This window comes from Xiphias gladius, chromosome 17 (assembly GCF_016859285.1).
Source record: "Xiphias gladius isolate SHS-SW01 ecotype Sanya breed wild chromosome 17, ASM1685928v1, whole genome shotgun sequence".
NCBI lineage: Eukaryota > Metazoa > Chordata > Actinopteri > Istiophoriformes > Xiphiidae > Xiphias > Xiphias gladius.
The window spans coordinates 8778157-8805607 of NC_053416.1; the positions used below are offsets into that span (position 1 = coordinate 8778157).

Here is a 27451-nt window from a genome sequence, read left to right on the forward strand (position 1 = left end):
TTGATAATTGATTAATCAAATAAGTCACTAAACATGAAATAATTCCAAACACTGTTTGGTTCTAGCTATAGAAGTATAAGGATTTGCTGCTTTTATCCATTTCATGTGACTGTAAACTGAATATCTTTGGATTTTAAACTATCGAACTAAACAAGCAATCTGAAGATGTCACCTTAGGTTCTGGGAAATTGTTATGGACATTTTTCGCTGTTTAATCTATAAAATATCAATACATAATCTTAAAAAAAAATTTAAAATAAACGCCAAAATCTTCACTATAATGTTAAAAACTAAACACATACTGTCATCTTTCGATTAAACCAGTACTGAAAAGTATTGAGGTATGACTTGCATACCTGAATCTTACATGACTGTACAGACTCAAAGCAAAACTGGCTCGAAATAATTTCCATTGTTTAATGGTCACAGTTGAAGCACATGATATAAAAGAATATTTACACTGATAGTTTAAAATAAGGAAAACAGAAAAAAAAAAAAAAAAAAAAGTCAGTTTTTGACAACACACACACATACCCAACAGGCGCTATTGTCTAAGCATGCTCCCCAATAGTAGCAACCATACATTTAAAAAAAAAATAAAAAAAAATTAAGTAACATTTAAAATTAAAAAGGGAGTAAAGTGCATGTATGACAGACCTCTCTGTACAGACATTTCTGATAGACTGCAGAGAAGCTTCACTTGCCAGTCACAGGCACACTCCTAAAAAGTGTACAAAAGAGATAAGGACCAATAAAAAAAAAAAAAAAAAAAAAAAATAAGAGTGTACACACCCACATGGTAAAGTTGTGCTACACGCACTCGCACATGGACACAAACCAGATATAAAAACATGTACACTTCCTAAAATGTCAACACTCACAATATAGACCTTTACAACCCAAATAGAACATAGCAGGAAACCCAATCCCCTGACCTAACCTCTCCCCCACACAGTAATACATACAAAAAAAAACAAAAGATCTAGTCTGAGCGGCATCAGAACTGTGAGAGGACATGAGAGAGACAAGTTGACTTCAGTTTATCAAGTAGTGAAATTGAAACTGTTTCTGATTGAGACGGACATTCCAGGAATCCAGAGCCTGACATTTGTGCAGGTCAGATTTGGTTCAGACGTACTGAGGTATTGTGTAGTCAAAACATACATAAAATAAACAGCATGCCTCTTCTCTTTGCAGTTTGCTTCAACAATCTGCTGTACAACTATGCAACCACTTTCAGTTGACATTACCGTCACCAGCTCTGGATACACCTTTCTTTGGGGATAAAACACTAAGCTGTGGTGTTTGTGGTTCGACCTGAGCTTTTGTGTGTTTAGGTGCAGTGCTGCTAGCACAACCCATGCATAAAAAAATCAGTCTCAAGACAGCAGAATTGACTTTGTGTGTGTATTTCTGTCGAATGAATCGAGGTTTATCTTTAAGTGTTCATTTTTGAAGGTTTGAGAAGTCTGTGTGAGTGTTGAATCGATGTTGGGCAGATTGATCTACCTGTCAGACTGTACCAGAGGGACAACTGTGTCGTTTTCTTGGTAGCTACCGAGCACAACTAGCAAACATTGATGAGGAGACGTGTAAGCACAAGAGGAGGAAAACACAGGCTACATTCCAACTAACATCAGGTCGGACTATTCAGTCAACCAACAGCGATCAAGTAAATAAATATCAAGTTGATGATGGAGAAACCAGCAACGATGTAAAGATTGAGTATGTGCAGGCTCAGGTTTGTTAATATTTGAAACAAGTTACCCATATACATTTGGATGACTGTTTTTGCTGCTTTTTGAATGAATTCTTCCAATTAGACCAAGTTTTTATTCCAATTAACCGTAACCTTCATAGCCTTGTCACTGCTCTTGCACTGAGACAAATATCTCGTATCACAGATTTCACAGAGGCTCTTTGCGGATCTGCAGGGATAAACATACAGAAACTGCTAAACTTTTCCTTTAAGGCAAGAGGCGTTGGTTTGTTTTGCTGAATAAACCCAACATTTGCACTTAATCTCCATTTCTCACAGGTGAACATCATTAGTGTCTCTTACACACACACACACACACACACACACAGACACACACACAGACACACAGTGAGGGTTACATGGTGTGGTAAAGGGTGCTAACAGTTCTTTTCTTAAGCCGCCTCAGGGGGTGAGTCCTTCCATACTGCTGCCTTGATGTCATAAGTGTCGACCCAAGGGAATGCAGAGACTCTTGGCTAGAGTTAGCGACTTTTCCACTCTGCGGACTCTGATTTGATGGTGGAGGGATTCCTTTTGAGGTTTCTCCAGCTTCAGAAAGCTTCTCCGCACCAATCCCAGGGACTTCTGGCGGCTGGACAGCTGTGGAAGGCGAGTCCTGGACCCGCTGCTTCTTGGACTCTTCACTAATTGTGTGGACCGCAGGTTGTGCTGAGGGCAGAGATACAGAGGAGCGGCTGAGCTCCCACTCGCTCAGGTCATTGGCGAGCAGCTCCAGACAACCCAGTTTGGCCAGAGAGGCCGAGCGCTTCATCAGGGATGGAGGGGTCAGCCCTGCCTGGCGAATCCTGGCCTCCACCTCCCTGACCCTCCTCTGGATGCTGCTACCTCGCTTCTGAGTGGTTCCAGCACTGAGGTCAAAAACTGAGTCCGCACACCTGGTCTTGCAGGCTCCGCCCACGCTCACCTGCTGCAGGAAGGCACCCAACTCACACAAAGTCTCCCACGTCTCCCTCATGATAATATCACTGTGGGGTCCCTCTGTGGAGCAGTCCCAGTCTGTGCCTGACTCGAGGTCTGTCACGCCCTCTAGACACAGGAAGTTCACAGAGGCAAAGGGAGAATGGGTATAGTGGTGGAATGGAAAAGAGGTAGAGAGCAATCTAGTATCAGCAGGCAGGAGTTTGTGTCCTTTTGTGCTTCCCTCATCATTTCCTAGTGCCCCCATCTCAACTACATCACCAGTCCTTTTAACTGTACCAAACTTCCCATCATCATCCTCCTGCTCCTCCTGCACAGTGCTAGATTCTGACATCTGCGAGCAAACGGGTGCATCCTGAAAATCAGACATTGTTGTGGGATGGGAGCTGGATGAGTGCTGCTGAGAGCAGGCGGTACCACCGGACAGTGATGGAGGAGATGAGGAGGGTGACGGAGTCTCATGCTCCTGTTTCATTCTTTGCTCAAGCTGTCGTGTGACGTGACGCACGGACCCCCTCGTCCAATCGCTGTACAGACAAGTAGGAGCTGCCTCCTCCTCTTTGTTTTTCACTTCCTCTTTTACATTCTCAGCTTCCTTCTGTGAGGAAACATTTCTATCCTCCATTTCCTGGCTCGACTTCCTCACCTCCTGGTCCTGACGGCCCTGAGGCTCTGGTTGGCTAACAGGGCCAGCAGTTGAAGTCTCTGGCTGCACTGTAGGCTTCAATCCTGTGACCTGCACAGGGACGCAAATTTCCTACAAGAAAAAAAGATAATTTTCTTTAAATGCCAAATAAAAGTATATCCAAAAAGTATATCCATAAAGTTATTCAGGAGACATTAAAGTAAAACTGTGCATGGAACATTCTACCTTTACGCCACCAGGTGGCGCCATTAAACTCAATAACCCAAAGGCTAAACTGTTGGCACAAATAAGTTGAGACGTCATTTACCTGGTGTGGGTCCAATACACTAAATATCCTAAAATTTGATCAAATAAATATTTTGACGATCTATATTACATTAGACTGGACATCTTACGTAAGCAGAACCTTGAAAAAAACAGACCACAACATCCGTGCACTTATCCTCATCATGAAAACCCAAATTGCAACCTTCATCAGAGCATGAGAAGAGCCTGAGAGATGCTTTGAAGACAGTTTGTGTGACCCAAAGCTTAGATAATGATTTGGGCGTTTGCAATGGACATAAATGTGCAGTAGTTTTGGGAAGTTTCGCTACAAGCAGTAGCCTCACCTTTCTTTTCTCCTCCTCCTTCCCCTCACTAGTGGAGAGCTCCTGAAGCAGTGGTTGCTGTTCCTTGGCACAACCCTTCAGCTGAGGTGACTGCTGCACCGCAGCACAGTGAGTTTTACCATCTTGACTCATTCCCTTGAACTTCTCCCTGGCACTGAAAAAGTTAATGTGATCTGCACTGTGGCCGAACAACACCTCATTGTCTTGTGGAATGGCACTGGGGCAGCCGATAAAATCATTAGTGGAGGGAGGATGGGCGACTAAACCGTCCACAGACAAGCCACACATCTGTTGGTCACAGTCTGGTTTTTTGACAGGCACTGGTGCAGACGGACACTGGGGTCCAGCTGATTGTGTGCTTGCCGTTTGTGTCGTCGTGGACTCAGACACTGACACTACCATCGGTTTTGTCACAGGCAGAGGGCAGGACAACACCTGGGGTTTGGTAACCTCATCCGTGCAGGCTGGAGTTGGGGACGGAGCGGGGGAGAGGGGGAGGTGGTGAAGGGATGGAGGTGGGTGAGGCTGGCCCACCAAAACACTCTGTGCAACAGTCACCATGTCTGTCTTTTGAGGCTCAGGCACCACAGTGGCGGCCCTTGGCTGGGAGAGAGGAGGGGATGAGGGCTGCTCCTCAGTCTCACATAAGCCGTTGGAAAGTAGAGGAGATAACAGAGAGACAGAGCCAGCTGTGGATTCAGGACAAGGGGGATCCAGCTGGCTGCTCTGGGCCACAGCAGAATGAGAAGGAGCCTCAAGGCTTCGAGCGTCAGCATCACCTGATAGAGCTGCCATCCCCTCAAAGGATGAAGCGCTGAGCTGATTGGACTGGATGTCAGTATCAGGCTGGCTAGTGGAGTGTGCTGGTTTGCCAGTGCTGGCCGAAGTTGCCAGTGACTCCAGCAGTTCTTTCACGGAGGGACCAGGCACGCTGCTGGCCTGGTTATGGGGGTCGGAGCGACCCAGGCTGTGAGGCTGGGCGTAGGATTTAGACAGTGGCTCATGGTGCTCGGACAGGTCGCTGTCAGAGTGAGAACGCCACAGTTTGTTGTGCCTCTGCTTGCTGTGGGAGAAGGTGACAAACAGATGGAAATAAACATGCCCGAAAAAAAAGAAAAAACCCAAAACTTACTATATAGTTTTCATGTCACTCCTATCTCCTTTATCTAAACATATATGCATAAACATGCACATACATACTGTTGTTTGTAAGGTTATTGCACTAAATGTATTCGATTTAATTTCCGCATATTGACAATGTTATTAAGCAGTTTAAAGTCATTTTAGTCGTGCGTGCCTGTTTCTCTTTCATCCTAATGGATGGTTTTATTTCATCAGCCTCAGCAGTATGTGGATTATAATTGTGTGTGTGTTTATGTGGGTACCTGGCCAGCAGTATGCCCTGATATTCCTCCAACTGTCTCATAAAAGAGGGATTAGGTTTGGTCACAGCTCGACGCTCCTTGACGTAATCAAAGGCTTTTTTCAAATCCCAGCCGTACTCCTTCATGGCGTACGCTATCACTGTGGCTGCTGAGCGACTTATACCCATCTTACAGTGCACCAGACACTTGGACCCAGCTTTCCTGGTGTAGATATAAAGAATCAGCGTACATATCAGCCTGTCATTGTCAGCTGTTCTCTATGATCTGACTGAGTCGAGTTTTGCAAGGGAACAGAAGGAAATGGCAAAGGAGAAAAAAAAGAATACTTTGCTGTAACAAGATGAGTAGATCAGAGAAAACAGAACATGTAGTCATCTGAAACTCACTTGGCTCTAGATATAAACTTGTAGGTGTCATTCCAATAGGCAAGCAGGTCAGTGGCCTCCTCATCGTAAACACGGATATTGTGGTACTCAAACACTCCAGGGAAGAAGTTGTCAATCTCCCTTGTTACATTCAGGATGTACTGAACCCTGAGTGAGAATGACACATGAATGAGAGGAAAGAATAGAAGATGATGAGAGAGATGATTGGATATGCAGTCGTTGTACTGAGCCTGTTTGGAAAACAGACTGAAGAATTACTAAAAGGTTCTGTACGTTTAATTACATTCTAACAAAAATAATTGTTAGGGTCTTATCATATAGTACTTGATGTTTTCAGGGACTTCCATACAGCTTGTACTGTGTAGTGGCTTTTGTTGCTTACCCGCTCTTCTGCAACTCCTCCAAATTGGATGCATTCCACTCAGATCCCTGTAGGAAACAAAAGCAATCCTCAGTCTTGTTCAGAGCCTTCCACTGAGCTTCTCATAATGCCTAAATCCTGTGGCAAGACGATGTGCACTCCGATCGAAACAAAAACATGGTACCTCAAAACTGGGAGCCACAGCCAGCCCGATGTACAACCAGTGTTCTTACACTTTACTTAAAAATGATGGTAAATCATTCACGTCTAAGAACTGAGACTTTCTATTCTTGAGTGTCCTTGTTAATTAGTTTGTGATCTAGCTGCTCTGGCAGTTCTTCATCCTGTGGATTTCAGTGTGATGAACCCAGCAAGGGTGCCAAATGCTCCAATGGTACTTCAGAGGTGTTCTGAGTCAACCTACCAGAAAGACGTGATCAAAGATCTCTGTAGGACTGTCCATTTGGCCCAGAATGACAATCATCTCATTGTCGATGAACTCCTTGAACTCTCGCAGGTTGCATGTCATGTGCATTTCCAGCTCTGTTCGGATCTACAGAGTGCACCCAGCCAACACACACGCAAACACACAGATAAAATCTTAAAACTGCAAATCTAAACTTAAAATTCAGACCTTACAATTTCTTTTAGGTTAAATATGGATGACTAAAAAGGAACTCAAACATGTAATTTTTTTTTGCTTTATAAATTTCAATAATGAGTGTATCTGTTTGGAAAATCTTCAAATCCAGCATCTGAAGCAGTAACTCACCTCTTTGCAGGTAACATTCTCAAGGTCTTTCTGCATCATGATCTCCCTCAAACTAGTTTTGATTTGACGCTCTGTCAGTTCTCTTTCTGTAGGTCTACAAAAACATTGACACACGATGTATGGGATAAAAATGAAGTACAAATTTGTTGCTATATATGAGGTGTTACTGCAAACACACAGTCTGCCGTATGGAGGCGACTTATGACCAAACAACTTTATGGTACCTATGCGTATTACACTCAAATATAGAATGGGAGTGATTTTAATTTCTTCAGTTAATCTGTCAATTTTTGCATGTTAATGTCAACAAGACAACAATATATAATCATGATCATACTGTCTAGAAAAATAACTGAGAAAAGGGGAGGAAGAAAAGTGAAAAACATATTCCATATGATCTGGATACTTACACATCAGAGAAGAGGACGGGTGAATCGGCACGGTGTGACTGCACATCCTGCATGGCGTTCCACTCGTTGATGCGTGCCTGGTCGGAGGAGACCCTGCTTTGATAGTAGCTAACCCACGTGAGGAACAAGCTGCCGGGGAAGTAGTTGTGACAACGAGCCACCTCGCAGGCTTTATGGAGTGACTGGAGGGCCGACCTGTGAGTGAGTGAGCGAGAGTGATAAATGAGATCGAGCGACAGCAGATGAAGGGGAGAGACTCTGAGAGCGATACATGGCACAAATTAGATACCAGGATGAACACTTGCTAACAATATAAGGAAGATATAGATATCCATTTCTACTAACTCATGTGAATAATGCAGTGCGACTCACCACATGGCCTGCACAGAAACAGGTTTGAAAACATGCACTCTGTTATCAGTTGACACACTGAAACCCCTGGGAGCAAGAAGAAAAGGAGCACAAAGGAAAAAGAAAAAGACTCTGTTAGCCATCTTAGCATGCTGGTGTTGTGATGGGTGCGTGCTCTGGGATTAAAGCATGATGTGTTGGACGTTTTCTTACCCATCTCCGTCCAGATGTATCAATGTGTCGCTCCATAAGGGCAAAACCAGCCCTACAGAGCATGAACTGGGAGGAAAAAAAAAACAAAAAACAAAAACACCATGTTACAACTTCATGCACAATATCAAAAACAGGCAGGCACATGTAAGCTTGTGTATGTTACTGTCTCACCTATCTACGGGACTGAAATCCATTCCCAGCACCACGGTCTCCTCTGTGTCCTGACGACCATTGGTTGAGACCACCACCATGTAGCGGGTGACGTGAGCATGGGCGCTCTCCAACCGAACCGCCTGGAGCAGGATAATAACGCAGTCGGTTGACAATCTTAAGACTGAATTTTTGTATATGGGTTTGTGTTATAGTGTGTACCCACCAGTTTGATGTTGTCCTCTGGTCTGAGGAGAGTGAACATGGTTTGCAGGTGCTGCTGGATGTCTCCTGGTAAAACGAGTGATAAAGCACAACTCTGATTAGTATTAAAAACTGCAGTTATGCACAAATGACGCCTTATATACCAAAAGCACAACTGACACTATCAAACAGTTCATTGTTCTTGAGGGGGACCTTTTGCCTCACCTGCATGTTTGCTGCGCAGCTGTGAAAAGCGAGAGGCAGAAGAAGGGGAGGAGCCATTTCCTCGAGGTAAGAAGAGAGCAGCTCCTTTAACTGTCAGGAAACTTTCACTGATGCTGGACAGATAGAGAGGAAAAATAAAGTGAGTGATAACCATCCACAAATAGTAATAAAATTAATCCTGGAAAAGCTTTACAGATCTAAGTACTTTTTTTTCCGTGAAGTTTTCCCCAACAATCACACTAGAACTGGCTCCAACTAAAGCAATTTTTTTTTTTTTTTTTTTAAAGTTCGAGAACAAAACGGCAAATTAACGAGCCCCCAGCCCTCTGCACACTTGAAAAGAGGTCCACTGAAACAATTAGTTGATTTATCAATCTGCAAATCCATAATCTAAAATTTGATAAATCGATTAATCATTTCAGTATTTTTTCAAGTACATTCCCCTGTATCAGCTTCTCAAAAATAAAGGATTTTCTGCCTCTCTCTATCTTACACGATAGTAAAGTCTGCATCTTTTGGTTTTGGACAATTGGTCATACAAAAACAAGCAACATAAAGGCATTACCGTGGGATGGACATTTTTCACTATTTTCTGACAATTTATAGACTAAACTAACTGTACGTGTTGTCCTTTTTTATGCTACAGTGAAGACATGTAAAGCAGCTCCTTTGTAGGGATGATGTCTTTTTATTGCCCAACTCTATCTTTTGTTCTTCAGCATGAAAACATCTGGTCAATATTACGTATGAGGGATTTTGTCATCTAAAAGTTGAAGGTATCTCAATAATGGTTGATTTAATCTTATGTTTTCTTAGAAAATACACGACACCCTGTACAAACATCATATACAAGAAAATAATGGAAACATGTATGTGCCTTTATGAGCTCAAGATATATTGTCTGCGCAGTCTGCAACAAACACTAGCTGGTTCCACTAACATGTTGGCTTAAATGAACTGGGAATGTTCATAAAATGACAGGAGGCACCACAGACAAAGACATATTGAGTTGTAGATGGGAAAAAAATAAACTTTCCACCCATTTATAACAAACCACTTCTCTTCCTCACATGAACGTCCCCCAATCTAAAACTGGCAGACCTACCTACAATTGTTATCTTTGTACTATAAAGGCAATTACAATTTAACTGGCTTTGGCAGAGACTTTAGTACTTAATGGCACAAAACTGAACAACTGCCTAACATTAAATTGGCAACTCCAGCTAAGCTACTTGGTGATACTGCTCTCAACAATAGAATTATGTAATGGACTTAAGATGCCCAATACATTCCTTTGATTTTGACATTGCTCTGACGTTTTTTTTTGAATGACAGCTGAAATCGTAGCAAACAACTATTACAACCAATGCTGCTTCCCAAGTTAGAAAAATGGATGTTGGAGATTTCTGACATCCACAGATTTGATGTTAAATTTTTTTTCTGAACACACTCTTAATATTATTCACAATGAGATTCCTTAATGGTGAAATAAAAAAAAAAGACTACAATTTGTTAAAAACAAACAAACAAAAACAAAAAAACTGTAAAACTGGATCTGGGGCACATACAAATGTCAGCAAATGTAAACTGTCCCCCAGACAAACTCTTCACTTTCAAGTGAGACTCCTTCCCCGGCAACAGCAACATGGGTTGTCACAAAACTAGAAAGAAATTGTTAAAACCACTTACTACCCACATGCCATTTAGAAATATATAAAGAACACAGAGAGATACATTTTGTAAGAAGATCCTCTGTCCTGAATCCTGTGAGAGAGGACAGAGGCTGACATCTGAGTGTGCACTCTTTCACCACAAGTGTAAATACACACAAACAGTAGATAGAGGTCTTATACGCGTGTGAATAATGGGCAAGTGGAGACAAACTGCGTCTTGGCTTTGTTGATCAAACACATAAAATGGCCAATAAATGCCAGTTTCAATTCCAGCGTTTGGTCTCTGAAGACATTTGGCTGCCAGGATTAATCACATCCTCTGATTCATGAACAATGTGTCTCAGGTACACTGTGTGCCTTTCTGCTGTGCTTCCTCAAGGGGCATTTTAGGCACATCTAAAAAAAAAAGGGGAAAAAAAAGGTGGGTGGGGGCAGATGAGTATGGCATCTGGCAGACATTTCACAAGGAGCAAACGGAAAGAAAACCTCTTCCTCCAGCCACTGACCCTGCTGTCACATCCTTCCCCTTGAGTCACCATGGGAAAACTACAAGCCTTTGTCACGCCAAATCTCTCTAGCCAAATATTGGGAGAACGGGGCAAATAAGAAGATTTACAGTGTCAAGACAGGATACATTAGGATTTTCCAGGAGGGCTTCAAGTCAGAAAAATCTGTCCATCCACTCACTGATATTACACAAACTGAATTAGATTCTAGCAGCTTACATTAGACATCTCACTAATGAGGCTGTGAGAATATGATAGCCTCGAGGCGTTACTGTAAATTAAACAGCTAGATACTTATTACACGCAAAGCCCGAGGCTCCGAACACGGTGTATTCCATAAACTTACAGCTGATAAATTTCCCCCTGCGAGATCACGGAGTTCTCGGTGAAGTAGGGTCTCATCGTCGCCCCGCAGCAGACGCAGAAGCAGCCGGCTGACGAGCTCCGAGGCGCGGTCACAACACCGGGAGGCATCGCTGCTCCGGTGGCGGGAGCCGGACGCGCAGAAGCGGGCTCCGGTCAGCGACAGTCGCTGTTGTGGTATGGACTTGTGGAGGTGGGTGTTGGGGGGGGTGGGTAGGGGGTCACGCCGCCCCGCCAGGGGAGTTGTGAAAACGCAGAAGCGCTGGTATGTCTCTACTTTTTGCGTTTATTGGACATCACGACACCGGGGATTTAGGGAATCGTCCGTCAATACGATGTAAAACAAGATATTTCAAAGCGCCCACTATATATATATATATATAAATATATATATAGTCAGAAACGGAAAAGATATTGACATATTTAACGCATGTTGTTGAGGAGCAGGTGCCTCACAACATCTGCTCAGTCTGCAGCAGGCTGCGGTAAATCCTGCCGCCGAAGGGGTGGAGACACGCACGGTCCAATCGGTGAAAACAGTCGTCTGTCCCCGGGGGGGGGGGCGGTCTATGAGGGATTGTTAGTGCCACAGTGAGGGCTGGTGGGGTCAACTCGGTCAGCAACATGATTTCAATGGAGACCACTTTTGTAAAGGGGAAATTGATTCGTTTTAAAAAAGTCATAAACAACCGAATAAAAAAGGAACAAACGCCGTTTGGTGCCTACTGAGAACCGGTTCAGGAGACTAATTTGGGAAGTCGGATCCAGATTGTGCGACAATTTGTTAAAAATAATGGGTTTACGGTGGTTTCGAATTGTTACTGCAATTCATGACGATTTACTGGTACTTTGAGTTCAACCTTGCTGATGTGGTACCTTGGACGAAATACTGGCCGCATACCCCTGGCTGGATCAAGCTCCTACGCCCACTGCACCAGGCAGTTTCATTACTTCCCCAGACAACCAGAAAAACCAACCAGTACTTTAGAGTTGAACTGATCAGTTGATTAATCGATTAGTCGGCTGACAGAACAATAACTGGCAACTATTTTGATAATCGATTAGTAGTTTGAGTCGTTTGTCTAAGGAAGAATTCCAAAAATTTACTGGTTCCATCTTGGATATGAATATTTGAATATTTGCTAGTTTTCTATGATACTAAACTCAACATTTTTGGGAATAAAATGTAGGACATTTTTAATTATTTTCTGACATTTTTACATTGAAAAAAATCATTCGATTATTAAAGAAAAATAATTGTCAGAAGTATTTAGAATGAAAATAATTGTAGCCTGAAGCCTTACAATACTCCTATGATGGATTTCTTTGTCAAAGGGTCTGCCTGGTTTACCCAGTAGCTAATCAACCTCGTGCATACGTTGCAGCAGGAAGTGGCAACTAAACACAAGGGTTTCTGCAGGGTTCACCAAGTTAACTTTTTATGACTTTATGACAAAGAAAGCTGTTTAATACTTGTTTCACGATGATACCACCAAAAGTATTAAAGTGTGATGAAAAATTCATAGGGGCGATATGGCCTAGAATTATTTATTATATCACATATTTTTAGCACTCCCAAGCAGGATATAACAATAGATCCTAATGATATGATTAATTAATGCAAGCTAGAGCGGATGTATAAACCAATGAAAAAAAAGATTATTTTATTCAAATACATTTGCTTTTTTGCGAAAGTTAACGTTTCCCCGTTATGAGACGATGAGCTTCACAGCCACTGTAGCAAGAAGCACTGACAGTGTTCGCTACAGGTCTGAGGGTGATGAATGAAACACCACGAAAAAGACTGAACAGCCTCCTGCACACACACACACACACACACACACACACACACACACACACACACACACACACACACACACACAATACACTGACCTGCAGATACCCTGGACATTAGGCCCTGCTGGGATGCCACTTACATGACATGCTGTATATATAGCAGACATGTACTTTAAAATGACAACACAAACATCATACAAACCCGAATGCCTCCCTATGGCACAACATCGTGGCATTATAATGCATTTGGAATTGGTCAAAAAAAGCATGAAATGCACATAAAATGCGCTGAAAATGACTCAAACATACAAGACTCACTGGTGGAACTCATTGTGTGTTTTACTTCAGAATTTCTAAGATGATGTTGGCCGTACTTACGCGAGTGTTCATTTTTAAAAACATTTTCTAAAATTCTTTTCGATAATAGTAGAGAAGCAGACAGGAAATGGTGAGGGAGGGAGAGAGGTGTATGGCATGCAACAAAGTTCCCCAGCCAGGATCAGACTGAGGACATTGTGGTCACATGATATGGTATAGGGTCACCAGGGTGCCCTTAAAAACAATTTTATACATTTACCATCACTGCTGGCATTCGGCATGCCATCGGAATCGCTCGCGTTCAATTAAAGATGCAAACGAATAAAAATAAATAGCAGTACCATCTGAGAGGCTATTTAAAAGCTATTTAGAAGCTTAGTAAGAGGCTTATTTTCAGCTATAAAAAGTAAAGCCTCAGCTTTTTTTGCTTTAGGAAACTGTGGTTGATCGTATCAGTCACATTAAAAGTAAGCTCTGTCACAGTTGTTGAAGTGCTCTTTTAGTTCCCCCTTTTCTCTCCCATTTTGACCACTTGAACTCAAATGTTCAACAGTTTCCAGTTGTTGTATAACTTATTTACTTTATTCATTTTCCTTTGCAGCATTTACTCAACAGACAGCAGCTTTTCTGCCCGGTTCAAATGAAACCATATGAACTAACAAAGCAATCCCTGGACCCCTTTCTGTAGACTGAGAGTGACTAGTTTGACTTTCAGTTACCATTCAGTTCGGTATAATGAACATGTACTACACACAAAGACATGATTTTCTCTACCTATCATACCGAGATATATCTTCTATTTGACAGGAGAGTTTTCTGGTTAGGGACTAGTGTTATTTTTGCCCGTAGCACCTGGCGCTACTGACAATCTTCTCCCTTCTCACGGTGACAACAGCATCACAAACATGGTAATTAAGCTTCCATGACAGCACTTCCCCCGATTAATCATTAATTACTCCCCATACCCACGGGGACATCCTCTGGAGAGTGTGGGCCACACACGGATCACAGTTGTGTTGTCACACAACTGCTGGAGGAAAAGTGAAGAAGTTGTGTAACCAACTCTAGGACTGTAGCCTTCAGGGAAAATTCTCACCAGAGTCAGCGACACCTGACACCTAACGCGCCGCTTCCTCCAGCAACAGCACAACAACAACAACAACAACAACACTACAACAACAGAAAAAGGGATTGAGTAATCAAAAAGGTGACATCAGGCGACCCGTGAACTGAGGAGAAACTTGATCTTAGACTCAGTTACGCTGCCTGTTGATTTTCCCCGTGGTTTCAATTTATAGGATAGATTGCCACCACCTGACTTCCACTTCATATCACAGGATAAACAACAACTGCAGTGGTGTTTTTGTACACTCATATTCTGTCGTTGACCCTCCATGATGAAGCAGCCAGGAGGCATGACTGAGTAGCCGGATGAAGTGGGCTGATTTGCTGCATGATATTACAGGCTTCGACCTGCTCTCAGTGATCTTTACAAGCAGAAGATTGTTTATTCATTAGTCTGTTGAGTCACAGGTGGTTTAATATATCAAAGTATGTACATTAGAAGGTGTAACAATACTGTCAAGCATTAAGTGGAAACCATGAGCGGAGACAAAGACATACAGCAGAAGGTCAAGAGTTTGATGTCGGCATACTATAAATTTTTAAAGCACAGAAATGTTACACTAATGAGACTTGAACACTAATTAGGCGACAGTGAGCGCTGACATCAGCTTCCTGTTCAACTTTCCCACCAAAGCTTCCCTTTCCTGTCATAAGGTTGTTTTCGCCTTCTCTGACAGACTCTCTTCTCACATTAACCCCCAAAAATCTCTTCCATCTCTCTATCTGGTCTTATCAATAAAGGAAATATTTGTTACATCTTCTGTAAAGGCATTGTCGGTTTAGCCAGGAACCATCACGGGCCATTATCCTGTCCTGGTAGCCCGTGGACTCTCAGCAACGGACATGTTTATGTGTGTGTGTTTTTGGACCCGCCTCTCAAGTTCCATCTTAGTGTTCTGTCCTTTGTCTGCTGAAATTCACACCATCCACTCAAAAGCAGTAAAGATCAGTATGTGGTTGTTACATGCAGACAGACACCGGACACGCCTCTGTTGCTCTTATATCTCTACGTATACAAACACACAGACGGTCCCCTTAGGGATCGTATCACATATATAATACAGTACATCCAAGGCTCTTCAGTATATCCTTTACCTGCTGATTTGAAGCAAACACATATACACACACACACACACACACACACACACACACACACACAGACAGGGAGACTATCCCAACTGACATTGAGCAAGAGGAGGGGTACTGAAAGGGTCTTAAGTCAATCACAGGGCTGACATGTAAAGACAACCATTCACGTACACATTCACATCTACAGGCAAATTAGAGTTGCTAATTGACCTGATCTGCATGATTTTGGTATGTGGCAGCAACAGGCTCCTGGAAACACATGCAAGCTCCACGCATGGGCCCAGCCGACCAGCAGGTGCAAACACAGAACCTCCTTGCTGTGAGGCGACAGTGCTGACTAAAGCACCACCGTACCACCCAAGATTAAAACAGAGTGAGTTAAAAAAGATTTTTTTACAGAGTTAGAGGCACAAATGTAAACCGGAAGGCAAATGGAAATGTGTAGAAAAAACAGACTGCTAAATTAAACCAATATCCTTCTTATTAAATAATTCATGATTCCACTTGGGTTTTTTTTCTGACTAAAGATTTGTACAGATTATGAAACACGCTTCAATTGAAGTGCCATGATAAATTCCTCTCTCTCCCACTGATTTCTCTTCTGTAGGTACTCCAGTGACAATGCTGCTTTAGCTGATGTCACTATCCTGCTGATGCCCGTGACTTTAATCAGCAGGACTGCAGTGGGCTCTGCTTACGCAGACAGAAACTGTGCATCACTAAAGCCTTATTTCAGTCTGTGTGAATGTCGCTACCTGTGTCAGAGATGAGCCCTGCTGCAGTTGCTGACGTCTACGGCACAACAGGCAGCCTCACGGACGTGTGTAGGTGAAAATGAACAACTTGCCCCCTAGATTTTGGGAACATTAATTCAGGAACTCAGTGTGCTGGCTCACTTTTATTGAATTGTTTTTGCCTCTTTGCTAACACACCTTAGATCATTGGGATGTGAATTCACTACACTGCAGCTTGGACTTAAAAGAGTCCAATGAAAAACACATCCTTCAAGTTCCCATCCTGTGTCCATGTGTTAACTGTTCATTTATGACTTGCTATATGTTAAATATGTGTAAAAAAAATCCTTTTTGAGTACTTATGTCTTCCCTTTTCCTGTAAAACATAAAAATATATTTGTTAACTCATCATGAACTTGGGGGTGGCTACATAAATGTATGCAATCACTTGTTTTTTGGGATCACATGAAATTACACTTGACTATTAGCTACTGTAGGTAATTAGCAGTGCAATATCATAGTAGAAGGTTATATTATTAGATTTCAGCTGGTAAAAACTTTGCTTACATTTCAGAAGAACGTAGTTGAAGTCAAGTTTTTTCATTTAACCCCTTCTCCTCCTTCTCATCTAACAATGCGGGTGAGGGAGGGGTGTTTGTGTGTGCGTGTGTGTGTGTGTGTGTGTGTGTGTGTGGGGGGGGGTGTGACGGTTCTCTACATCTTTCCACAGCTTTTTAGCACGCTGTATGCACTAAGCCACGCTTTTTGAGTGATCTAATCACATCTGTACTATTTTATTTGATTGAAACCCAGCCCACATTGACTGTTCAACACTGAAATATGTCACGTTACGGAAGCTAAAGACAATCTAACTTTCGTTTCACTGTAACATCAAAAGCAATACATGAAACTGTACTGACAAAAATGTGCAACACAGAGATAACTCAGTATTAATTACGATGATCTGGTCCAAAGTAACTACCATAACTGGCACAGGCTGTTTCACTAAAGCACATCATGACCTTTCTCATGCCTTTTCTGTAGTACATCACTAGCAGATACAGTGCATTTGTCCATACAGCTGACTAATGGCTTTCTTTAGCCTAACCAGTGGTGTATGAAATCGGTAATTGTGGAAGTTATTTGGTCAGACAATTGCTCGACAACAAATGCGGGACTATTTTATTAGATAAGATATAAGTGCTTTCCTATCATGATGCTCCCATAGACAAACTGTTGAACAAATAAGATTTTCGTTCTATTGCCGTCTGTGCATTGCTGGTCACAACTACAGTAAAGTTGGTGAAGTATGTGGAGCTGCACTTTGGCTGTCTTGCATCATTGTTGTGTATAAACAGGTATCTCTTCAGGTGAATGAAAATGCCTGCAACCTACTAGTTAATGTCTTGAAATCAAGTTTTAATACCAGAAAAATAGTGAGCCACTACCCTGGGCAATAAGACTGACCAGCAGCACACAGACAGCAAGTTCATTCAGCGGTATACGAACCAGTCTTTACATCTAACAACACTCCACCATGGAGATGACCAACAAATTACAATTTCTCCTGGGCCTCTGCAGACCGATATAATCAAGTATAATATACACAGCTCAACAATGGTATAAAAGCAATCCAAAGAGTTTTGCAGCTATACGTAAGAAAAGGCTCAGCTCCTCCTGAGGAGCTTGATATTCATATATTGGTATGTGCTTCTTTGAAAAAAAAAAAAAAAAATGTAATGGCATGTCTGTACAAGTAACAAGGTCAATGTGTTACGTATTCCGTAAGTCAGTGTAACAGCATGCAGTCAAATCAAGCATCAGAGGACCCATGATTTCCAATGAAAATGTCACATTTATAAGAAAGGGGAGCATTAAGGTCAATTGTCAAGTGATCTTAAGACTTCAAAACAAGATATGAAAACAATATTAGATTACAAAACACTATATGTCAAAATGACATCTGATCCGATCTCTGTGTACACACACACACACACACACACACACACACACACACACACACACACACACACACACACACACACACACACACACACACACACACACACACACACACACACACACACAGCACCCTGCTATGTGAATATAGATTTCACTCCCAGCTGCACAAATACAGACAGTCCTCTCAGTTGAATGGCACAGAGCTCCAGTGACCAGACAGACACAGAGGCACTCTGACTTTGGGAGTGGCCACCAATATGCCCCCGGATCAGCATTGCAGCTTCCCTGAACCACATACCCAGAGCTGACTCACAGGGAGCCTTCTGCCCTCTAATGGACAGTTAGCAAACCACAGTTAATTATCTCATACATGAGAGGATTTCAGGCTTTCATCTGTTATCAAAAAGACCAAATAAAACAAAGGGGAAAATAAGTGTTACTGCAGCAAAGATTCACTGGTATCATAAGGATCTAGAACAAATAAACACAGTAGGCAGTGGAAGGAAATTGCTCATTGCTGGTGGACTATAACCAGTTGCAAATGTGGTTGAGTAAAACAGGATAAACCAGATTCCCAACTCCAGTTCAATGCCCAAAGAAGCAAGGGACAGCACACATTACACACAATACTACTTCAGCTCTTTGTCAAGTCACAACAGTAAAAAAAGAAAGTCCTGCAGGCTCCGATACATGTAATGATTAATAATCAAGTGCTTCTTCAGGTAAAGCCTATTAACTGTTTCCAGTCAGGTCAAGGGTCAGCGGCAACCACATATTAGGTCCTGTGTTTTAATCTGGGGCTGAGGTCACAAAGGGAAAAGATGAATACACTTTGAGACAGAGCAGGTGATTGCGCACAATATCGGTAAATATCTTACCTCCTTGGCTGAGAGCGGCGGTCATCCTCCCCACTGCCGGACTCCTAGAGAGAGAATATGAGAAAAATGCATTTAGTAATGTCGAAGTTCCGAACTACATAAGACAATCGACGACTGAGCAGGACACAGATAGATTTACAACATAAGGTTGAAATCAAAATAACATTATATGGATACTAATGTATTACAATAAAAAAATAAAAATGCCAATGCCAGCTTGTCAGATGTCAGTAATGATAGTATACAGAACAAAAAAAAAAAAAAAAAAAAAAAAAAAGAATTGTAATGTCACCGCTGCTCTATGATATTGTGAAGGGTATTTTTCCACCGCTGTCCGATGTTTTATAGCCCGAACAATTAATCAAGAAAATATTTAAATAAAAATGATGGCGATTGAAAATAATCATTAGTTGCAGCGCTAAATTTCTCATAAATGCTAAATTTCAACCAAAGACTGTCTATGATCCCAATACTTCCATTTCTTTCAGAGGTCGTTTGTGAGAAATTTGAATTACAATTTGTATTTATTATTAATTTATAATCACCTAATTATGTAGCACTCTATTTACAAATCGCAATATTACTGTGTTTAAAGACAACGGACCAGCCCTTAACTACAATGTGAAAACATTCCCCTCAGAACGTCTTTTCAACTCTTTTTGTTTGCTACAGTAGGAAAAACTTAATACTGTATATAGTTAAATGCAATAAAGATTGGTAATGAAAAGGACAGAATTATGAATAATAACTGCAATTAAAAGAATAATTTGGTCTTCAGTATTCAGTTCATTTCATGATGCTCTGTAAAGGACTATGTAACTTGTTTTACAAAATTACTATTTTATTAAAGTGACACACACACGCACACACACATGCACAAATACTAAGAGTGTAGGTAGCATCCGAAGCATTATCAGTACTGCCTGAGCATTGAGCAGCAGTGCACAGAGACAGCAGGGAGAGCAGGGTTCAACTCAATTTACACACTCTCCAGGAAAATGACCTCAGTCTGTTTTTAAGGTGTGGCTAGTCAGAGAATAACATATTCACACACAAAAACATGCAAGTCGATGAGGAAGACAGACAAAGACAAAAGCCAAAATCAGCAAATTGTGGAATATTACGCGTTGCTGAATGGGAAGGCTAAGGATTAGTGGCAGATAAACACCTGGCACTTATCTTGTAATGCCTGGTACTTATCTTGTTTACACTGTATGTGGGCTTAACTAGCCTTAACAACATTACAAAACCATTAACAGCTTCACAAAGGGAAGAAATGGATTACAAAAAGATGAACTTATGCAGGGCTAGCTCAGTGCGTTTCCTCTGACTGAAGCTGGCTGATATGGATGAAAAATCATATCACTGTATTTAATGCTCGATACGACCAATGCAAATTGTGTGCAGTGTATCTGTGTATTTAATTTCCAGTCCAAGTGTAAGGTAGTAAAGAACTGGTAGGTTTTGGCCTAGGTATTTTTGAAGAAAAATAGGGAAGGGTCTGGATGCCAGAATTTACTGCCGGGTCTCGTGACACTGTTGCAGATCCAGTTCGATGTAATATGTGCAATGGGACGTCCTCAACCTCTCTCAGCTGCAGTATCGAAAGCAGGTGTCCATTGTGGGTTCTCAGGCTCACTAGTACAAAAATATATTTAAAACAGATCCTCTGGATTGTTGAACACCTCATGTAAAGTATGTTACACTGGAACCAATGTGAACCGAGTCTATAATTGCAATCTACTGAGCACCAAATGCCGGGAAGCTGTGTATTTGGAACGTCTTTTGAAGACAGTAACCTTTAAATGCCCTAGTTACACTGAGTTCTATTGCACTTTGTGGTGAATTACAATTGTAATGAGTCAGCAAGTTTCAAATAAATACAAAGCAGCTGATTCGACACGTGAAACGACACTGAGAATGAGTAAATTTGTAAATTACCTAGTGACGTTTTTTTTTTTTCCTTAAACCTGATTAGATAAACTTTAAGCTGTTTTTCCATGTGTCCTACTTTATGGCATATTACCCAAACTTTGTTTAGATGGGAAAACACAGAGGTTTTGCATAAATGAAAATGTGAGGATATTTCCAAAGCTAATGGAAATTTTTGGCCTGAACATGAAGGCTGGGCAGGGTTCTGCAGGACTGGAGACAAATCTGTGCTGCACTGGGAGTCACCAGTTACAGCATCTAGACTCACCAAGTTAAAACTTATAAAGGCCAAATAAACATGTCCATGTGTGTATTAGCACGGTATGTGTTTTTTCACTGCAAACACCATCATTGTGAAGCAGACACACACCAGTGAGTCTGTCCGGGTTCAACATAAGGTTCAAGTAAATATGGTGGGGGTGGGAAACAGGCAGCAGACATCTCATGCAAAACCTTACACAAGACTTTGCACACGCACACGCACACGCACAAACACACACACACACCCACATCATATGACAGCACGACACAGGAAACAAGACATATGTCTGTGCAATGCATTATAACTTTGTATGCGGGTTGCAACTTGAAAGCATATTTCCAAAAAAAAAAAAAAAAATGCTTCACATCCTTCACCACCCCTGCCTGCCTCACCTTGCTAAATTACACATATGCATATCTTCTTCCTCTACTTTTACAGTTCTTAGTCCTGTTGTGATGAAAGACTCCCTGAATCACCATCACATCTCTAACACACATGGTGATTCAACAGAGAGAGACTGGAGCTATACACGGAGCTACACTTACTGTAGCGGATTGCTCAATGTTACAGTCTAAAAATTGTTGTTTTAACTACTCTTGAATATATTTTGAGTTGTTCCGGATGATAGTCAGAAAAAGTACTTAGCAAGACAGTTATTATTATACTAACAGAACCTGTATTACCCTCAGAATATAAAAAGGTGTGAGGGACAGTGTGCCTTTCAAGGCCACAATACCCAGAGTTTTTGACCGACATTCTTGGTAAAAACATAACTTGACCGCAGTTTGTGATTTGGGACTCATTTGAGGGTAGCTAGAAAGGAAAAATACTAAACAGCCCTCTACTGTTGTGCTGCATTTGGCCGTCCAAAAATTTTATTCCACTGTTGGATTGGGCAATACAGTATGCCAATACATGCTTTGAAGCGATATACATTTGTCAACCATCAAAGATTTTGCTGTAACATTTATATACACTTACCATAGCATGATAGATATCTCTTGGGTGTTTTAAGCCATTTGGTCAAAGTTGCTTATTAATGAGATAGACTGCTTCAAACTGGATTTTTATTAATTTTTGCATTAATATGATGAAATACCTTGATTTGTCAGGTATTCAAGTCCCTTGATTAGCAAAAACAGACATTGCAGTCTTGTTTATTTCCCGCGTCTGGCTGCTGCAGGGTCAGTGTCTGTGGATCTGTGTCCTCATGGTCAGATGCTCATTTTCATGTGTAATACATTACTTAAATGATAATAAACCATTCCCCCTCATTTCTCCTTTTTGTGTAACCTAAATAAGTCTGACAGCAGTCATACCAGTGGTCGTACCAGCGGTCATGTCTGTTTATTTGTGAAACAGTCAGTAAGACAGTTTCTAGTGAGTAAATGAACACTATCATTTTCTCCCTCGTCAGTATAGCGCTGACAGCTGCTATAAAACACATACTTGCAGTTTTATGTTGCTAAACTAGTTACCCACGAAGCTAGCTAATGTCATGGCTTGTCACTGGAAGACAGCTAATGAGCCGTTAACATATAGCATTATACTATGACATAATGGTAAATATATCTGCAAATCGCATGTCAGCACAGTTATAGTTTGTGCATTGGAAGCATGATATTCACGGACTATATTATACTGGTACTTTGTCTCAAACGTGTAAAGCTGAGATGTCTCAGAATTAATGCTAACCCCTACAGCTGGCTAGAATTGGTAATATTAGCAGCAGTATAAGACAGGCAACTCTTCAATAACCAACTTGTCAAAAATTGTCAAAAATCTTAACGTTATGCTATAAACGAATATTGGCCAAAATATCATTATCAAATTTTATTTTAAAGCCTCAAATATCGAAATTGGCATCAGCCTTAAAAATCCTGTATTGGTTAGTTATTTCATCAATACACACTATATTACTAAAATTTTTTATATATGTAGAAATAATATATAGAAATAATATACACACATATATAATATATACATATACATAAACCTTGATATTGGATTATATCCATATCACCTGCTCATATTTCACAGGTTATTCATTATACCCATAACAGTTACATCCAAGAGTACTGACTAATCAACCAGCACTGGGAAATAAAGCATATCAACGTTTATCACATAAAATCACACTGACTGCTCCTCTCTGACCAAGAACAGGATAACTGATGACACTGTCAACAATGCACACAGCGCACTGCAACTCACACAGGAAATGTATGAAATTGTGTGAACCAGACAGTGAAACAACATTTGAATAGGAAGCAGAGTGTAAACTTGCAATGTATAATCACTTCCTCGCTCTCTTGCTGATTGTCTGGCGGAGTTCCCTTCCGTAGAAACAAGACGAGAGGAGAGAATAGCAACAGGAAACACACCTACGCCTTTGCTTTGCATGGGCACACTCCTGCCTTGCCTTCACCACATGCGCACGCACGAGCATGCGCGCGCGCGCACACACACACACACAAACAATTGTTTTTCCATCACTTCAAAAGACATTACACTGACTTACATTCATATCCTGGAGACTTACCCTAACCCTAACCATAGGGCTGGGCGATAAAACGATCTCATCACGAAAAAAATTTGCACGACAATGATAATAAACTGATTAGTAATTTATGATAAATGTGTCTGTTTTGCATTTGGGTCAATCGTCATCTGCAAAATCACTCTATTAGGCAACAACAATAGGCTTACGTAGCTGACATGTGTAAGGCCAAAACAAGGGAGAAGGGAAAAAACAAAAAAAAACAAAAAACAAAAAACACACACACACACACACACACACACACACACACACACACACACACACACACACACACACACACATTGTTGGAAATGTAAAAATGAGTGACCGTGAGGAGAGTCAGATGTCTGCACACGATGAGGAAATTATGGTTAAGAGAGGTCACACAACATCAGTGATTTGGAAATGGTTCGGATTTCTGAAGCTGGATAAACAGCAGAGTTATATCCGTTGCAAGTTCTGCAGGCGACCTTTGCAGAAGACGACGGGAAACACAACAAACATTCTCCACCATTTGAAAAGGTACCATCCCACAGAGTATTCAGAAAGACTGCTGTCACAAACACTAACACTAGTGCCAGTGATAGTTTAATGTTAGTTCAAACCCCAGCATTAGTCACTCGTGTCTGCTTTTTCGGTCATTACCCCATATTAAAAGAACTCAAAAAGTAAATGTTCATTCAAGTGGCACATAGGAAGCAAATGCAACTGGTATTAGAAGTGTCTAATAGTCAATATGTGTAGCATAACATGTTGATAATTTGTGTGATGTTTACTTAAAAGCAATGTTACTGTTGCCTTGTTGAGGCAAACATGTTGCAGCATGTTGGTTACGTAGAGTATTTAGTTATTGATTCAAAAATAAATTATCGTTTAGAAATATAACAAACCATTATTTGGTTTATTTTTAATTAAACTCTTAGCTGAATATAAAACTCAAATTAAAAAGGTGCCATGTTGAGTTTTCTTCTGAAGAAACAAGTTATGTTTACATTTAGTTTTGCCACCTAAACATACTATGCGTATCCTTGAGGTCTAACAAACATGTTGAATGCATTTCCCTCCGCACTAATTGTGTTAAATGCATATATCGATAAGTATCTATAATCGATCAATAAGAAAAGAAATATTGTGATACTTTTGGGCATACTGCCCACCACTACCTAACCATAACCATTACTTGCCTAACACTTAACATAACCTTAAACCAAGTCTTCACCCTAAAGTTTAATGATTCAGCCTACGTTATGGAGACTTGCTTTTTGTGACCATAAGAATTTCTAGTCCCCACAATGACACCCGTGTAAACTGCTTTATGTCGCTACAACATCCGTAATACAAGTAAACACACACACACACACACGCACACGCACACACACGCACACGCACACACACGCAAAGAGACAGGAAGACAGGTAGAGAAACACGCAGACAAGGACCGAGAGATAGTCTGGGGAGGAGACAGACTAAGAGAGAGACGGAAAGACGCGTCCACAGCCTTGTCTACAAACCAAGACAGCACACAACACTAACACAAGAGCAAATACCTGCATTCATGCGTGTCACAAGGCACTTATTGTGAGCGGAAGTGCATGACTTATTTCTCGTTTAAAACTACAGATCTGCAAAACTAAAAAACATCAAAACAGCCAGCAGTACTGTTTGCTGTCACGCAAACGAGCAGGAAACTATTTTCGTCACTCTATCAATAAAGTCTGTTTCAGTTTAAGTGTGAAGTAATGAACCTTTGAACTGGCGGAAATTTGTAAACAGCAATCATGTCAACAGTGGAGTGCAATAAAAACAGAAACGGAGACTGCCCCAAGCTAACGATGCTAACGGCACTGTCTCTTCAAAACAGCAGAAACAAAACATTTTGAAGCAGGTTAACTTGACAGCGACTCTGCTACTGTAACCGAAAAATGATGAGCAGCTATATTTCACGCATGCGCAGGAGTACAAAGGAAAGGCACTTTATGACAGGCAGCAGCCGATAAAAAGACAGCGGAAATAAAGCCTCAAATCGTTTTCGACAGAAAGGAGATTTGGGTTTGGTAGTGGCGGTGGTGGCAGCAACAGTGGAGGAGAGTTTCAATAAAGGCGAGTCTTACCGAAACGCAGGGGCTGGAGCTAGTGCTGGGGGTCGGTGAACGCTGCACGGTAACCAGCGCCATTCAGCGACTGGGAAGCGGACACCTGAGAGAAAGCGACACCGGCAAGACGAGCATAGTTGTTTTTAGGAGGGGGAAACCCAGCTGAACCCGGGCTGTATGTCCTCTCTCGTTTCCCCTCTCTCTTTCTCTCTGGTCGTAGACTATTTGACTACTCCCCGGCTGTTTCCTGTCAGCGCTACGTGCGCATGCGCAACTACCCTTAGCTTGTCAATCCCGATTAACCATATGTGTGCTGGACACAAACAAAGCAGCTATGATCAGTGTCTGTCAGTAAAACAATAAGCCTGCTGCTACTGTGTAATGTTGAATTATATTAAGAGATGAATAAATTATGACTTCCGTTGTCAGGCAAAACAGTCAATCACATTCAGAAAATGTAGGTCTTAAAGGGGTACTCTAGAATTTTACTTCCACCTACCCATGGAAGGATTACGGAACAGGCCTGTCGTGAACAGGCCCAAGGGCCCAAACAGTCAAGGGACCCGTGAGCCAGAGCCGTTGTTTGAAGTGACTTTTAACATTTCTTGTTGGTATGCCAGTCAAACAATAAATGCAAAACGATCACAAAGAGACGCAAAAGTAGAAATGAGTGCAAAAGAAACGTTAGAGGATTACAACGAAACTCAAAATGACCACAAAGAGACACAGAAAAACCACAGAGAGACTCAAAATGACCACCATGAGACACAAAACAACCAGAGAGACTCCCAATTACCACAAAGAATCACAAAATCACCAGAGACCCTCAAAATGACCACAGAGAGACTCAAAATGAACAAAAAGAGACACAAAACAACCAGAGAAAGACACAAAATGACCAAGAAAAACACAAACCCACCACAAACACTCAAAAGGACCACAGAGAGACTCAAAATGACCAAAAAAAGACACAAAACAACCAGAGAAAGACAAAAAATGACCAAGAAAAACACAAAACAACCACAAACACTCAAAATGACCACGGAGAGACTCAAAATTAACACAGAAATATACAAAATGACCAAGAAAGACACAAAACAACCACATAGAGACATAAAACGCAGCCATGTCGTAGGTAATCATTTTGTGTCTCTTCCAACCTGGTGTATTGCTCCTGTGTAGGAAAGTTGGGGGGCCTTTTACGTGTCTGTGCCCAGGGGCCCATTTTCTCATAAATTGTCCATGACATTACACATTGTGCAACTGACTAGTGTGTTTATGCCACGTTCATTTCATGTCATTTAAACACTCATGTCATTTGAACACTCCCTTGTCTGAATAAGGGGTGCCCTAGTTTGTAATACAGACTTTGCATTAAAAATGTGAAGTCTTCAAGACAGACCAAGATAATCCTGTTGACATCGCCTGGGTTATTTTTTTCCAGACTTTGGATACCTCCCTACAGAGCCAGAGAGGACATTATACAACTATTCTGTTTTTACAGGCTAAGTAGTACTCCTCATGATGAGTAGTACTACTTATCATGAGGAGTACTACTTAGCCTGTAAAAACAGAATAGTAGTACTCCTCATGATAAGTAGTACTACTCCTCATGATGAGTAAACTGATCTTGATGTGAAAATTCGGTTGAGTGCCCCTTTAAATAATGCCTTAAATATGCTTTATTATTCTTAAAAGAGAATGTATTTGCATTCATTGTACATATTTACCAACTATTATTATGCATATTATCAATTTAATGTACAGA

At 41.3% G+C, this 27451-nt stretch overlaps 1 protein-coding gene across 1 annotated transcript; it reads right to left on the reverse strand.

The window, feature by feature from the left end:
- Positions 1 to 522: 522 nt before the first annotated feature.
- Positions 523 to 25912, reverse strand: ssh2b (slingshot protein phosphatase 2b). Its single transcript, XM_040151386.1, has 15 exons — positions 25702 to 25912; positions 18858 to 18901; positions 8413 to 8525; positions 8210 to 8274; positions 8005 to 8126; positions 7834 to 7899; positions 7642 to 7707; positions 7270 to 7464; positions 6860 to 6953; positions 6512 to 6640; positions 6109 to 6155; positions 5727 to 5873; positions 5341 to 5541; positions 3956 to 5018; positions 523 to 3455 (listed from the first exon to the last, which is right to left on the reverse strand). Exons 1-15 carry the CDS (start codon positions 25762 to 25764, stop codon positions 2115 to 2117), a joined length of 3756 nt encoding a protein of 1251 aa, XP_040007320.1. The 5' UTR covers positions 25765 to 25912; the 3' UTR covers positions 523 to 2114.
- Positions 25913 to 27451: the final 1539 nt, after the last annotated feature.

What these genes read in the sequence shown, in the direction of transcription:
- ssh2b (XM_040151386.1), bottom strand. Translation starts at nt 25,764, where the DNA reads ATGGCGCTGGTTACCGTGCAGCGTTCACCGACCCCCAGCACTAGCTCC. An exon ending in GATTTCAGTCCCGTAGATAG is followed by an intron (nt 7,900 to 8,004) that starts GTGAGACAGTAA and finishes TTTTCCTCCCAG; the next exon opens with TTCATGCTCTGTAGGGCTGG. An exon ending in ATACATCTGGACGGAGATGG is followed by an intron (nt 7,708 to 7,833) that starts GTAAGAAAACGT and finishes TCTTGCTCCCAG; the next exon opens with GGGTTTCAGTGTGTCAACTG.